Source organism: Phallusia mammillata, chromosome 1 (genome assembly GCF_965637545.1).
Source record: "Phallusia mammillata chromosome 1, kaPhaMamm4.hap1.1, whole genome shotgun sequence".
NCBI classification, from domain to species: domain Eukaryota; kingdom Metazoa; phylum Chordata; class Ascidiacea; order Phlebobranchia; family Ascidiidae; genus Phallusia; species Phallusia mammillata.
Genome location: NC_137252.1, coordinates 24,261,093 through 24,274,691, shown reverse-complemented (window position 1 = coordinate 24,274,691; position 13,599 = coordinate 24,261,093). Strand labels below are relative to the sequence as shown.

The 13,599-nt window shown below is 37.8% G+C and overlaps 2 protein-coding genes across 3 annotated transcripts; both read right to left on the bottom strand.

Annotated features, from left to right (window-relative positions):
* Positions 1-515: 515 nt before the first annotated feature.
* Positions 516-6,926, bottom strand: LOC145209245 (zonadhesin-like). 2 transcript variants are annotated; one of them, XM_080079512.1, is made up of 7 exons: positions 6,858-6,926; positions 6,229-6,462; positions 4,415-4,591; positions 3,673-3,849; positions 3,147-3,323; positions 1,677-1,853; positions 516-1,519 (listed from the first exon to the last, which is right to left on the bottom strand). In XM_080079512.1, the coding sequence occupies exons 1-7, from the start codon at positions 6,913-6,915 to the stop codon at positions 1,338-1,340; spliced, it is 1,182 nt and encodes a 393-aa protein (XP_079935638.1). In that variant the 5' UTR covers positions 6,916-6,926; the 3' UTR covers positions 516-1,337. The 2 variants fall into 2 exon arrangements, with proteins under 2 accessions (XP_079935638.1, XP_079935639.1); XM_080079513.1 differs by having other exon boundaries at positions 6,229-6,456.
* Positions 6,927-8,962: 2,036 nt separating this feature from the next.
* Positions 8,963-12,174, bottom strand: LOC145230113 (protein unc-93 homolog A-like). Its single transcript, XM_080095494.1, has 5 exons — positions 12,076-12,174; positions 11,657-11,810; positions 11,261-11,425; positions 10,230-10,988; positions 8,963-9,745 (listed from the first exon to the last, which is right to left on the bottom strand). The coding sequence occupies exons 2-5, from the start codon at positions 11,745-11,747 to the stop codon at positions 9,279-9,281; spliced, it is 1,482 nt and encodes a 493-aa protein (XP_079951620.1). The 5' UTR covers positions 11,748-11,810; positions 12,076-12,174; the 3' UTR covers positions 8,963-9,278.
* Between the last annotated feature and the right edge of the window lie 1,425 nt (positions 12,175-13,599).

The following is a 13,599-nucleotide window of genomic DNA, read 5'->3' as shown; positions in this document are numbered from 1 at the left end:
AAGACCAAGAACATTTAATAGTAAATGTGCATGATGTGTCTTGCTTTTTGCGCACTTCCAGCACCAATTTGAAAAGCACAAACGCCAACAAAAAAATCGTATTTTTACATACATTCAAGGTATACTAAATTTTTAATTTACATTACACTTTCACGTTTTTAAAACATCAAGGTGTTCGATATTTTTCTTGTCCGTACCTGCGTTAACACATAAGAGCACTGAAGCCATTGTAGCCACAAAGCATAGTGATACACCGAAAGTACTTCGGGCCGAAACCGAACATTCGGCCACGAGCCATTGTAAAACCATAATCACTTCACCAAGCGGAAGGTTACTAAACTAGTAATACTTTACAGACAACGTGGCTCGTATTTTATAGATACAACATTGGTTATTTTATGATGTTTCGTATTGGCGAAAATGAAAGTTTAAGTGTGGCGCCCAATTTAATGGTTGCCAAAAGCCTTCGAACACTACACTAACGGCTAGCCACGAAAAACCCTAGTTTAGACGCGTTCGAGCACTGCTGTCTTTATTTAAAACACTATATAAAACAAGCTCTGCAATATTGGCAAAGTCACTGCGCTGCACAAAAATGAACACAACTCAACAGTACGACAGCCGGGGAAGAACTCCTCGTAACAACACGTGGCCCGCAAAAGGACTGGAAAACACTCGAAAAAGGGATCGCGACGAAACTAGTAAAAGAAACAAGGAAACCAACAAGTCACATGGTCGATACGAACCGGTCAATTATCATCGCCCTAGCGGCTTACTTTAGAATGTACATAACACCTGAGATTGTAGCCGGAATGCTGCGAAAGGCAACGGCAAGGGAGGAGTTAAAGCAAGGTGCAGTGAACACAAGGTGTGCCGTGGGTTATATTCCCGTATAATTGAAAACAATGCACTGAAAAGCAATCGAACAGTTAAAAGATAAACGTGAATGTAACAAAAAGGTGTGAAGCGGAATTAAAGTGAAAAACATGATAAACACATCGTGAAATAAACATGATAAACACATCGTGAAATAAAATTTACGGGCGACTATAGTATAACAAGACGGTAGAGCTACTAACACTGAGCATAGGCTAAGGCCCGGTCTGAGAGGTGGCGCAACGGAGCATAGGCGTTATCAGAACAATAAGTTCGAAATCAGCGCCGACATGATTCCAATGCATTTATTTACAATTGCTTGCAAATAAATACTTTGCAGCCAGATTGTGCTAAACCCCCACCTTTCATGCAACTCAAGAGAGCCGAGTTTGAAAACCCCTGACTTAGTTGATAATGTATTTTTTGTTGATATGTTTCAGCTTTTATGTAGCTGACGATGATTAAGGTAGTGATTGTCCGATTGAGACACATTGATTTAGCTTGTTTCGGCAATACCCTTCAACACAGCGACAACCAGTAGTGCATACAAAAGGGCAAATTTGGGCACTATTTGTCGCTATATCGCTGCAGGAAGAATCGCACTGGGCGCAGGGAAGTTTGAAAACTTCGTTCTGTGGGCAAACTGCAAAACAACAAGCAAAAATGAAAAGATTTACAACATAATCAATGATCCATATTTGTATCGGTATGAGAGTGAGAGGCAATGAAATCTGGCCAAACGAGAAAGATAAAATTCGCGTAATATACAAAAAAAATTTTAGGCTTTTAAAGTCGTTTACCTGGGCCTATTGAAACGCATTTGTTGTTTTTGTTCCTGCAATATCCTAGTTTGCAAAGACATCCGCTCGAACACTTTTCGGAGCAGAGTCTTGGTGGGGGTTGTCTTAACGACGTACAACTTGTACAACCGCTCTGACAATCTTCCGGTGGAAAATATACTTCGTTTCTTTCACACTCTGCAAGTGTAAAAGTATAAATCATACCTTTCTGGAGTCAAGTGTTCCTTATTACTTTCACATTCTACAAAAAAAGTATTATATATTGACTACACATAAAATTGTTAATTTGCGAGTAATTATTAAAATCTTCTGCAAATAATGCAGGTTTTTACCGATTTACAGAAAACGGCTTCCTTTTTTTTGCTAAATAAACCACTATCTTTCCTCGTGTTTGCTAGATATCACTGCAATACTATTTTGCTATTTCCGGCCTAAAGACGGGGGAGCTTACTGGAACCTTTTCTAGTTTTACGGACTTAGCACTGGACCAAATGCAAGACATGCATGCGTTCAGTCAATGACTGCAAAAGATTTCACTTGACTCAAAACTTTGTACCAAAACGGCCAAATTGTATTTACCGGCCACAAAAGGAACCCATCTACTATATTTTTGTCTCTGCAATAGAATCCAGACGAACAAACTTCCGAGCAGACCCTTGGTGGAGTTTGTCTTAGGGACATTGTACAGTCATTTCCACAACTTTCGAGCGAAAAATACACCTCGTTATTTTCAATATCAAGAAAAATGTTTGCATCACGTAAACTGTAAGTATAGTATGTCCGTATTAAACCACCAACAAACGGTTTTGGTAATATAAAATCCTATTGTTACATCTTATTTGCCAGTAACTGCTGGTTTCTATTGATTCCCGCTTTACCTCAATCCAACGTATGTTGCAATCTATTATGTTGTGTGACGTAACAACCAACTGCCAGTTTTGTGTGATAACGCAACGTGGTTTAGTTCTTTTCGTTGCTGACTTTCGTGGAGCACGGTGCTGCGTCGGTTGTATTGGAAAGGCGTTTGTAAAGGATTGGTGAGTCGATTTATAAATATGTGTTTGTGACTCCTAAAGGTCAGGTACTTAATGGGTGAAATATAATTGATGTGGATTTAACTGCGAATACCTAATATGCCATTCTGCTTTACAATAATTCCCCATAGGGTTCAAACAGCACCCATTTAATACTAGCGGAAGATTGATCTCGACTTGAGCATTGTAAACAAAAACATCTCGAAACATCTCGAACATAAAACAATTCGAAACATCCGGAAATGCGGCACAAACGTCTGCCATTTCTCGCATGCCTGCTGGCGATCTTGTATTTACCTGGTTTTGAAAGGACATGACTTGAGTTAAGAGACAACTAAAAAAGACTTGTCTTGACTTGACTCGAGCAAGGCTTCTGACTTGGTCTTAGTCACAAAGAAATATATGATATTTTTCACGCGTTGTTTGAAACACTTACCCGGCGCAATAGGAACACATGAGTTGTTTTCGTTCCTACAAAATCCTGCTTTACATAAACATCCCCTCAAACAAGTTTCTTGGCAAACTCTTTTTGAAGGTTGCCTGAGAGAAGCACAACTTGTACAACCGCGTTTGCAACTTTCTGGGGCAAAATATTCCTCGTTACTTCCGCATTCTACAAAATATAGAAAGTTTTGATTTGTGTCCCTCAAGTTTTGTACTTGTACATAAAATCGTCGCCAAACAGTTGTATTGTCTCAATTGGTTTCAAAACACCTCTCTTATAATTTGCAGCACTAAATTACCTGAAGAACATTACGCTTCAAGGCGTTCAAGTATACAAACATGCACATATGGACAATAGTAGACAATGACTTAAATAAGACGTTTTGGGGTTGTTTGGCATAAGTAAATATAATGAAAATTTACGACACAGATGTGGTCTAGTGAACAAATAGTTCGACTCAAGCCCGGTTTATTGAAACTGAAGCCCGACCCGACTTAACAGCGATTTTTGCACTTACTTGGCACAAAAGGAACACATCTGCGATTTTGGTCTCTGCAATACCCCGGTTCACAAAGACATCCTGTGAGACAAACTTCTGAACAAACTATCGGTGAAGGCTGAGTGAGGGACGTACAACTTGTACAGCCACTTTGACACTTTTTGGGATGATAATATACTTCGTTTTTTCCACACACTGCAAAGCAAAGACATAAATGACACAATTTTTTTTTAAATTTAATACAATGAATTCACGAACAGTGTTAAACCAATTAAACTTGCGATGTCTCAAACAATTTAAGATAAGACCATTTCCTGACCAAGGCTTAAGTCATAAAAATATGCTATACTCATGGGCGCCAGCACGTAGGGGCAAGAGGGGGCACTTGCCCCCTCCTGGAATTTAAAAGTTTTGCAAAGTTACAACATTTTTTTGAAAAACTTGATGACTGAAAAACAATAATGCTCTAAGAATGGAAACTGTCTAAACACGATGTCTACATTGTTTCCGTATCTGGTGTTGTTACCATTGCCTCTGCCGTTTGTATGTTGTTAAAACGGGCAAAATGGTTCATAGTTGCGCGTCTGTGCGGTTTTTTATCGTTGACGCAATTTTACTGTATATATTTTATGCCATGCGTACATAATTACTTGATATAGTAATCTATGCCTTCAAGTCCGATTTTGTCAAAATTTGACCCCACCTGGAAAAAATCTCTGCCGGCACCCATGGCTATACAGATGTTTTTTGAAAAACTTACCCGGCACAATAAGAACACATGAGTTGTTTTTGTTTCTACAATATCCTGCTTTACATAGACATCCGCTTAAACAAATTTCTGGACAGTTTCTTGGTGGAGGTTGCCTGAGAGAAGCACAACTTGTACAGCCGCGTTTACAACTTTTTTGCGGGTCGTATACTTCGTTACTTCCACATTCTGTAAAACAATGCAAAAAAAGGGTAGGAAGGAAAGTAACCATAAATTCTGACTCATCGGAGCATGTTGCGTTTCGGCAAAGACCTTATTGGCGCAACCTATAAGTAAGATAATTATGGGTCCCCTTCCTTGAAGGGGACACATCTTGATTTTACTCGATTTCTTTTTTTCTTTTTTCTTTTTTTTTTCTTTTTTTTTTTTTTTCTTCCCTGAAGTTTGTCCACCCCTTTTTGCCCTGAAATGTTTGATGGATTTGGATGAAACTTTCACAGATGGTAGATATAGTTATGTAGATGTGCCATCTGCTTTGTTTGTCATGATAACCCCAGTATTTACCCCGCTAGCCCCAAAAATGTAAAATGTGGTTTGTGCGCACCACAAACGTTAGTTTTGTGTGATGTTATAAAGGCAACCATATATTCATTCCTAGTGTTTGTGGGTTGCTTGGTGGATGTTTTTGCAGAATGTCTGAATTGAATAAAACTTGGGCAGCTTGCAGTGGGTGCTATCTATGGTTGTTGATTGTTGTTTTCCAACCTGTAGCCCCAACATTTACCCCACTAGCCCCCAATGGGTGAATTTTTTTAACAAAGTCTGAATTGAATGAAATTAGGACAGCTTGTGCCATTTTCCAATAATAGCAGCTGATTGTTGTGTTTTAGTCTAATTTTTCGCTATTTACCCCTTCATTTTTCAGATAGAACATACAATAGAAAAACCTTTAAAAATACCCAAATGGAAGAAAATTTAGATAGTTTGTACTCCACATAGCATGTTTGTTTATGCTCAGTACCAATCATTGTATTTGACCTTACAATACCAAACTTTCACATGGTTATTTCTTGAAATGCATTATTTACAACTTTGGATGTGTGGGGACCCATGAGTTTCTGCCTGCAGAAACAACTAATGTTACAAAAGACAGTGTGTGATATGGGACCCAATATAAAATAAGTGTAGGGAATATATTATTTTTTTCAAATAGGTTATAGTGTATATGCAAGGGCAATATGTGCTAAGCCACCCTTCTAGTTTATCCTTATGTTTTTCTACTTACTCGACGCAGTAGGAAAAAAGTATTTTTCGTCCCTGCAATATCTACGCTTACACAGACGTCCATTTAGGCAAACTGCAGTGCAGATTATAGGTGAAGGTTAGGTGAGCGACGCACAACTTGTGCAGCTATTCTCGCACCTTCCAGGCGGATACTATTCTACGTTACTACCACAAACTTCAAAATAAAAGAGGGTCATAATTTTTAAATGCCGGTTTTTCACGTTGTATTTTTTTTTTTAATTTCTTGTCCGTAAATTGTTTTGGTTTCATTCCACATTATTTGAAAAACCTGTTTCTGCCAGGCGTAACACATAAATTAAACAATGCTCTTCTGGCAAATTTGTTTTTAACGGACGTTTTAGCTTTTAACGTCCTATTCTGGTCGCCTCGATTGTCCCGATGAAGGCTAAATACGACGTCAAAACGTCCGTTAAAGAATCACAATTGCCAGAACAGCAATTATTTAGTTTGTTTGGGATCATGTTTGGCCTAAACTAAGTGAGGTAAGCTAAAAACTAGAACTCCAAGAAATTGATAAGCGCATTAACGAGAAGCCAGAAATCTTGCAAATTAACCATAACCTGGCGGTGTTGTGGTTGTAGATGTGACAGCAGAAGTGGTAGTGGTGGAGGCAGATACACAACGATTCATGCTGTTCCGACAATGTCCTCTTTTGCAGCGGCACCCTGGCACACATAGCAGGTGACACAAACGAATCCTGAATGTTGCCGTTTTGCTGCATGGTCGGTCACATTTTCCACATGGGAATTTGAAAATCTCATCCCGTGGACACACTCCAAACGGTAAGCCTATAACTTATAAAGTTACACATTTGTAATATGAATGCTTTCACAAGAGTTGATAGTAAAAAGCTTATCTTTGTTTGTGTAGAACTGTAGATAAGCAAAATGTGCCAGGAGACCATGGTATATACAGTTTAGGGAAATTACAGTCAAAATTTTCAATTTTTAAGATTTACGATATCTCCACATCAAGTGTTCTCAATGGTAATTCACAAATTACAAAAATATGCACTTAAACATCCGCATTGTCAGCTGTTTAATCGTAACATAAAATATTTAATTCACACAAATGGTTTTCAACAAAATGAACGTATACACCGGTGACAATTATCAAGAACAGAAAAATCTTTTTTTGCTTTTCAAAGTGCATTACTCCCTGAACGAGCAAACAAAAAACACGTACTTACCTGTGTTTGCAGCAAACAGCACTGATGCAAATGTAATTATCAACCATACGACCTTCATACCACAGCCAAACGCAGAATTTTAATTGCTAAATGAGCATTTCTGCAATCTCATAACATTATAATGCAACAAACACATAGCCGTAGGCATTTTAATCTGCTTTAAGAGTAATAAAATTTAATAGCAGTTTGAACATTTTCGATTTATTTTTTAATCATTTAAAGCTCACGACTTGGAATGCTTATTTGCATGAAGGACAAATCTGCATTTTTAATCAAAACTTTTTCCCCCTGGATATACTGTTGTTGTCAGGAATAGTTCATGAACTGTATTTGGTTGAGAAAAAGGGCAGTTTACTTTATTTACTGTATTGAATCACAAAAAAGTATAAACAAATTTTCAACAGTTTATTTTCTTACCTGTATTTACACATAACAGCAAAGAGCCTAAAACAGTGACACAGCAAAAAATCTTCATATCGCAGCCTTCTGTTGGGTTTAAGTTGCCAAGTTAGCGTTTTTGTGAAATAAACTCTTGATTTTGATTGTGAACTTCACAAGCGTTTGAGCGATACTTAATAGCGAATAGATTATGGTTTTGGAAAATTTGAAACCGCCAACTCAATCCGCATTAAACTCGTACATAACCGCAACGACGCATCGATTAAAATTAACATTTCAAGATTACCGAAGTTTGAACAAGCGGTTTACGTCACATGGATAACAACTGATTTTCGCCCAGTAAACAATTTCCTTTGAATTTGTAAAAAAGTAATGATAGTACAAACCCAAAAAGTATTTAATACAGGGGTGTGCAACCCGCGGCCCGCGGGCCACAATCCGGCCCGCCAAGCCATTTAGTGTGGCCCTCAACAACACTCTGATTCTCTGATTAGTTTTCGGTAAATCTCCTAAGTTGCTATACGTAACAAGAATAAGCTAAACCAGCGCATGAAACTTAATACACCCAGACCTATGGTCTTCTATTCGCACTAGGTGCTTGTTGCGTATCTATACCGAATGTGACGTAATATACCTCTTTGTCCAGTAAACAATTACTTTGTTGTGAAAGGCAGTGTTGCGACGAAACCTACTTGCACCTAACATTTTAAAGTTGATTTTAAAAGCAAAATAAAACAAAACGCAGGGGTGTGGAAATAATATCGACATGATATTATAATGCAAGCCGCACAAACAGTAGTGTAAAAAAGTGTAAATACGGTACATGAAAAAAACTGTGTGGCCCTCGCTTGATGTCCGAAATTGGTTATATGGCCCACCGCCGAAAAAGGTTGCACACCCCTGATTTAATACATTGTAATTTCTTTTGTAAGTTTTTAACACTAACGACTATTTTGCTTGTCTTTAAATGATCTGGCAAGAAAAACTGAGCAAGAACTAAGTTGGAACTTTTTTACCCAGGTTTTTGTAAAATTTTGTCATTTTGTGAAAAGAAATTTAATTTTCTTAATCAAAGGAAGCCATTTTCAAATTTTGTAACACGAAATAAGAAATGTCAAATTGTTTTACCTGCATATAAAGGCGAGAAAACAAATCTTAAAGACAAACTGGTGTGAAAAACAAGTTTTGCCCCTCTAATTATAAAAGCCGATGTAAAACTTGTGCAGATTTATGACTACTCTATAATTTTGGCCATTCTACTACGCGTGCTATATAACTCAGGTTCAAAAATACTATGCTATTTTGAGATTACATGATGTAAATTATTTTTACTATCGTTATTTTATCCCGCTCAAAATTGTGTGGTCAGCAATAACGACAGCGAATACATTACGGTTTTGGAAAATACAACGAAGATTTGTGTAAATAAGCAAAAATAGGCATGTCTTGGAAATTTTATTGCAATGAAACCCAAGTTTATTTATAACCGTAGTAGCCATGCTTCGGTGCAATAAACGAATCGTGGTAAAAATAAGTTAGATACAATTCAAAGTTAAATGATATGGTGTTGCAGCTTATCCAACTGAACTTCATTGAATACAAATTCCTAATGATAATCAAATTTTGAATAAATTGTTCCAGCAGCTCAACGTAGAGTTATAAGCGTGCTTGGAATTGAAACCCAAACCCACCCCAAATTCGAATCGTTTTGGGAAGCCCATTTGGGCCAAAAAGTTTGGTTGACATGTCTGTAAATTAAAAGCGTACAAAGAGTGCAGAGTATAATAAAAAAGACACATACAACATACAGTAATAGAAAATGGCTTAAACAAGAGGTTTGATGTTTTGGGGTCATAAGGTTAAGTCCAGCAAACTAGCTAGGTGATTTTGTTTTTAAATTATGACTCAGTAGCCTATGTTAAGTCAGTTCCCTATTTAAGCTCATTTGTTTAAAATACCTAAGCCCGAACCCAGGTCGATCCCGGCCTGCATCTGGTGACTGACAACTCTAGTTCAATGAGTCTACTTCGTGCACCTAATCTTTCGAAACGGTTTGTCCCGGATCAGTGTGCAGACGTTCACCATTAGATATGCGAGTAACGACATCACAAGTACAACTACGACTAAAGATATGGGCAGGAGAAAGGACATAAGGCCAAAGGATATTGATTTGCCGAGGGCTTCAGAAGACGATTGCAAGGATGCTGCCTGATTTTGTTTGTGGGGAAAAAAGGTAGCAAACAAAGTGGGAGTTTGAGTTCTAAGCAAAGACCGGCTAACTCCGAGTGCAATAGTGAGGAGAAAGAAAGGCCAAGCGATGTTGCTGGTCTGCCACAGTAGCAAGGTAATTAAAACAATCAGTTGCAAGAACACTGAAATGCCAAACAATACGCGATGATTAAATAGAGCCAGCAGTTTTGCGGATGCATAGCTGGTTAACAGGGAAGTCGTGGAAAAGACAAGCATCATGTACGACACGTAATATATTCCTGCAACAAAAGAAAAACGATGAATTATTTGCGGAAACAGTACACAAATAAGATTTGTAAAGATTTGAGAAACATGCGTTGAATGGTTTTCTGTATAAGACACATGTAGTGTGACCCACTGTGCAAATTAAACTGTTCAGTCATTTTATGTTTCCCACGAAATGAAACGAATTTGATATAATGTATTCCTTAAGGCAGTGGTTTTCAACCGGAGGACCATGGGCGTCGCTTGCTCTTTCGCGAATTTTGACAAAGAACAAAAAGTAAAACATTCCCCAGCTAGTTAAAATTAAGACATTAACGTAGAAATTATTTTGAGTTGTGTTTTCATACTTCAGTCCCGCATTACACTATCAGACTATACGAAACTGATTGATAAATTTGGAATTTCCGACACAAGGCCATTAAGTTATAGTTTAAGCACCCTGGCATACATCAAACACGTGAAAAAGCTTGCCATCGCATCAAAGCAAGCAGTACTCACCAAAGTGACAAGAAATCCAGTTACCGAAGTATGTTCCTCTTAAGAAAGCCTGGCCCATGCCAATGTAGATGGTGTGTGGTAGCAACAATATCGCAATAAGATCGCTGGACAGAAGCTTTAATGTTTCTCTAAGGAGCCCAAACGGATTTTTCTTTTTGCTTATTTCGTCTTCTTCAGTATTTTGCTCTTGCATAACAGGCAATGAATTATCGTCTAAAGCGACGTGGTTATTTTCTTCGTCACTTAAGCCAGACGAAAATTGAGCAGCTTCCAGTTTTGCGGCGGATGTGATATTTTCGGAATAATCGTCTAAACAAGAGCTTAACACCATCGATGTTGCATTGAGAAGAAAAAATCCAGACAGAATAATATAAAGGGTCAAATTGCTTATATTCATGACTGTCCCATTATTTGGTGGTGACTTATTCTCATCAAACAAGCCACAAGTTTTGTTCATTCGTTCGGTGACGTTTGCTGCAGTGTGGTTTGATGTTGAACCGAAGGCAACGTTAATTGATGAAACGGTAAACAACATTACAATCGTGACTGAACTTCCAACCACCATAGAGCAGTACACAAACGTAAAGAAAGTTGCGAACGTGTTCTTGTTGATGCGTTTAAACTCGGCAAAGTCGTTTCGCGACGCATGACTAGACATGCGAGTGACGTAGGCATAAGCTGTAGGCCAATAGATTCCAGACCCAACACCAACCAAAGCTGCCGCTGGGATAAGTGTGTATGAACTAGGGTGAAAATTCGCTGAAACAAAATTATATGTTATTGACGAATTTAGAAATTTTGGATGCATGTGTTACTTATGCATGTTATGTGTTGTAACGTGTTAAGGCCGCACGACCACTTTCTCAAAGCTGACGTTGCATTCATTGAAATATTTAGTGTTGACTATAGTCAAATATATGGTATGGCTGTGTTTATACAACCCAAAAAACAACTTTGCTGCAGCTAACAAAAGCTTTGTAACTACGAATTAACTACTATACTTCAAACATGAACAAACGTCTACAACTTACCAATGATATACAACCCATATGTAGAAAGGGAACCTAGAAAGCATTTTTTGCAACCGAATTTGCTGATAACAAACGATGGTAGAAGAAGTGCCGATAGGAACATACACACATACAACACTGCTAGCGCATTTGTTCCTTTTCTACGGTTGAGTGAGCTCTGTAGGCCTGCAAATACAAAACGTCTAGCAGCTCTAGCTACGCCATGTTGAGTTACAGCATCGTTGTGTCAAAAACACAATGGAAAAACTACACATTAAATGAGTTTGCGTTGATAAAAGGATACAATTAAGCATACAATTTAGATTGAATGCTTGTTTTTTGACATTTTGTAATTGAATCAAGATGTCTCGAGCAACAGGTTAAGCTGAGAAAACCAAAACCAAACAATCAACTTACCTTCCAGGGTTGTAAAAGCAGACTGGTTAAGCAGAAAAGTAAAGTACAAAAGCATTTTGTTGCGACGAAATCGTTTGGGCATTTTGACCATTACAACGGTAACTTTTTATGCTATCACAACTTTCTTTCAGCATACTCCTTAGTATCCACAAATCTAACCAAAATGTAAATGTATTGTTGGGCGTAAAATTCGTTCTGCATGGTCGAACAAACTGTTTGGATTTTGCCTTTGGCGAGGTTCTCTACATACACGATATGTTTGTTCATAAACTTTATGCTTGTATGGGTTTCATTAAATTTACTGTTTAAGTTACCTCTCAGATTAAACAAATGATCAGCAAATATTTTCTTACTTTTATTCACACATACCAACACGGATACTAAAACAGCTGCAAAACATAAACATAAAACCTTCATACCGCAGCATATCGGCATGCAAAATATGTACACGTCAACCGACGTTTCGACGTCATATACGGGGCGTCTTCTTCAGGGTAATGTTAGCTGCCCAACACAGTCGTTCTTATAACACCAAGAGGGTAAAAACGAGAATGGCCCAAAACGGTAAAACGTAGGTATGTTGATGAAAACCGTAGTTCAGGGTGTAAAAGCAACAGATAACTAATTGCAATTAAAACATCAGTTTTTACGTTCATCGTGTTGGCGCGCGAGTCCTGTTTCACGATTTTAAAGCCCTCTTTTCCTGTTATCTTTCTCTTTTGCAATTACAACAGCAGCTGCAAAATGGATCACGTGACCGCACTTTAGCTGAGGCGGATTTCCTGTATTCTCTTTTTGCTACGTTTCTTTGGATTTCATTTAGGCCCGTAGTGAGTTACATACCCGTCTCTCCGATATATTAATTCAACGTTAGGGTTAATAAAACTGAATGCCGTGGGCTGGTTAAAGTAACTTGTAGCAGTGTTTCTTAACCTTTTTAGAGCTGGTACCCTTTGAGCTTTCATGAAATTTTCTCATACCCCCTGTGTACAATGACTGACGGAAGTAAATAAAATTGTAACTAAACTCAGTGCTTTTATAACTTACGCGTTGAATGCATACATTAAAACAGTCTTGTAAGTTCAACAATATTTGAAGCACACCAACAATCAGTCAGACATATAACAAAGAATCTTGTTACGCGTTCTTCACAAATATGCAGGGTTGCCATCGACTTGAAACCAAAAATAAGGACAACCGAAAAATTAATTGTTTATGCGAAACGAAACCAATGTTTTGGAACAAATCTTGGCATTTATACGAGCCATGACATAATATTTGCAATATATTTTGGAAAGAAACAATCTGTTTCAGCGACTGGTTGTTCGTAAAAAATACTAAGTGCATCTCACAACAGGTCGGGTCTAGGTTTACTTCTACTTGTAGCAGGAATTTGACTATAGCAATTGTTGAAAATAAGACAAAAAGGGACAATGAACTTTTCTAGGACATGGCCCTTCAAAATATGGACAAATCTTAGAAATAAGGACGGTATGGGAAGTCTGCAAATATGCCTAAATATTGTACAATTTCACACTGTATGTCGTACCCCTTGCTTTGGTGCTTCGTACCCCCAAGTGATACATGTACTCCTGGTTAAGAACCCCTGATATATAGGTTAAAAGCGTCGATTACAACTTTTAACATGTTTAAATGTACAAATAAAGTCATAAAATAGGTATTATAACCAAGTGAAAATCTAACAAGAAATACCCAGTTGTAAGCGGGTCCGAAATTAAAGTTTGAGCCAGGGCTTATAATATTTGCAAATACCTGTCACATTAGGTCCGCAAATTCAACTAACTAAAGTAAAATTACGACGTAAATGTAGCCCAGTGTAAAGTCAGCCCTGCATCATACGTATTTTATTTAAGATTGAACCTGAACCACTCTGAAATTCGACCCCGTTTTGAAAAGCTCAGTTGAACCTTACTCAAATTTAG

Coding starts and splice junctions, on each gene's coding strand:
- LOC145209245 (XM_080079512.1), bottom strand. CDS start 6,915: ATGAAGGTCGTATGGTTGATAATTACATTTGCATCAGTGCTGTTTGCT. Junction 6,463..6,857: donor GCTGTTTGCTGCAAACACAG/GTAAGTACGTGT, acceptor TAACTTTATAAG/TTATAGGCTTACCGTTTGGA. Junction 3,850..4,414: donor ATGTGTTCTTATTGTGCCGG/GTAAGTTTTTCA, acceptor TTTGCTTTGCAG/TGTGTGGAAAAAACGAAGTA.
- LOC145230113 (XM_080095494.1), bottom strand. CDS start 11,747: ATGGTCAAAATGCCCAAACGATTTCGTCGCAACAAAATGCTTTTGTAC. Junction 11,426..11,656: donor TGCTTTTACAACCCTGGAAG/GTAAGTTGATTG, acceptor TTGTATTTGCAG/GCCTACAGAGCTCACTCAAC. Junction 9,746..10,229: donor CTGGATTTCTTGTCACTTTG/GTGAGTACTGCT, acceptor CTTTTGTTGCAG/GAATATATTACGTGTCGTAC.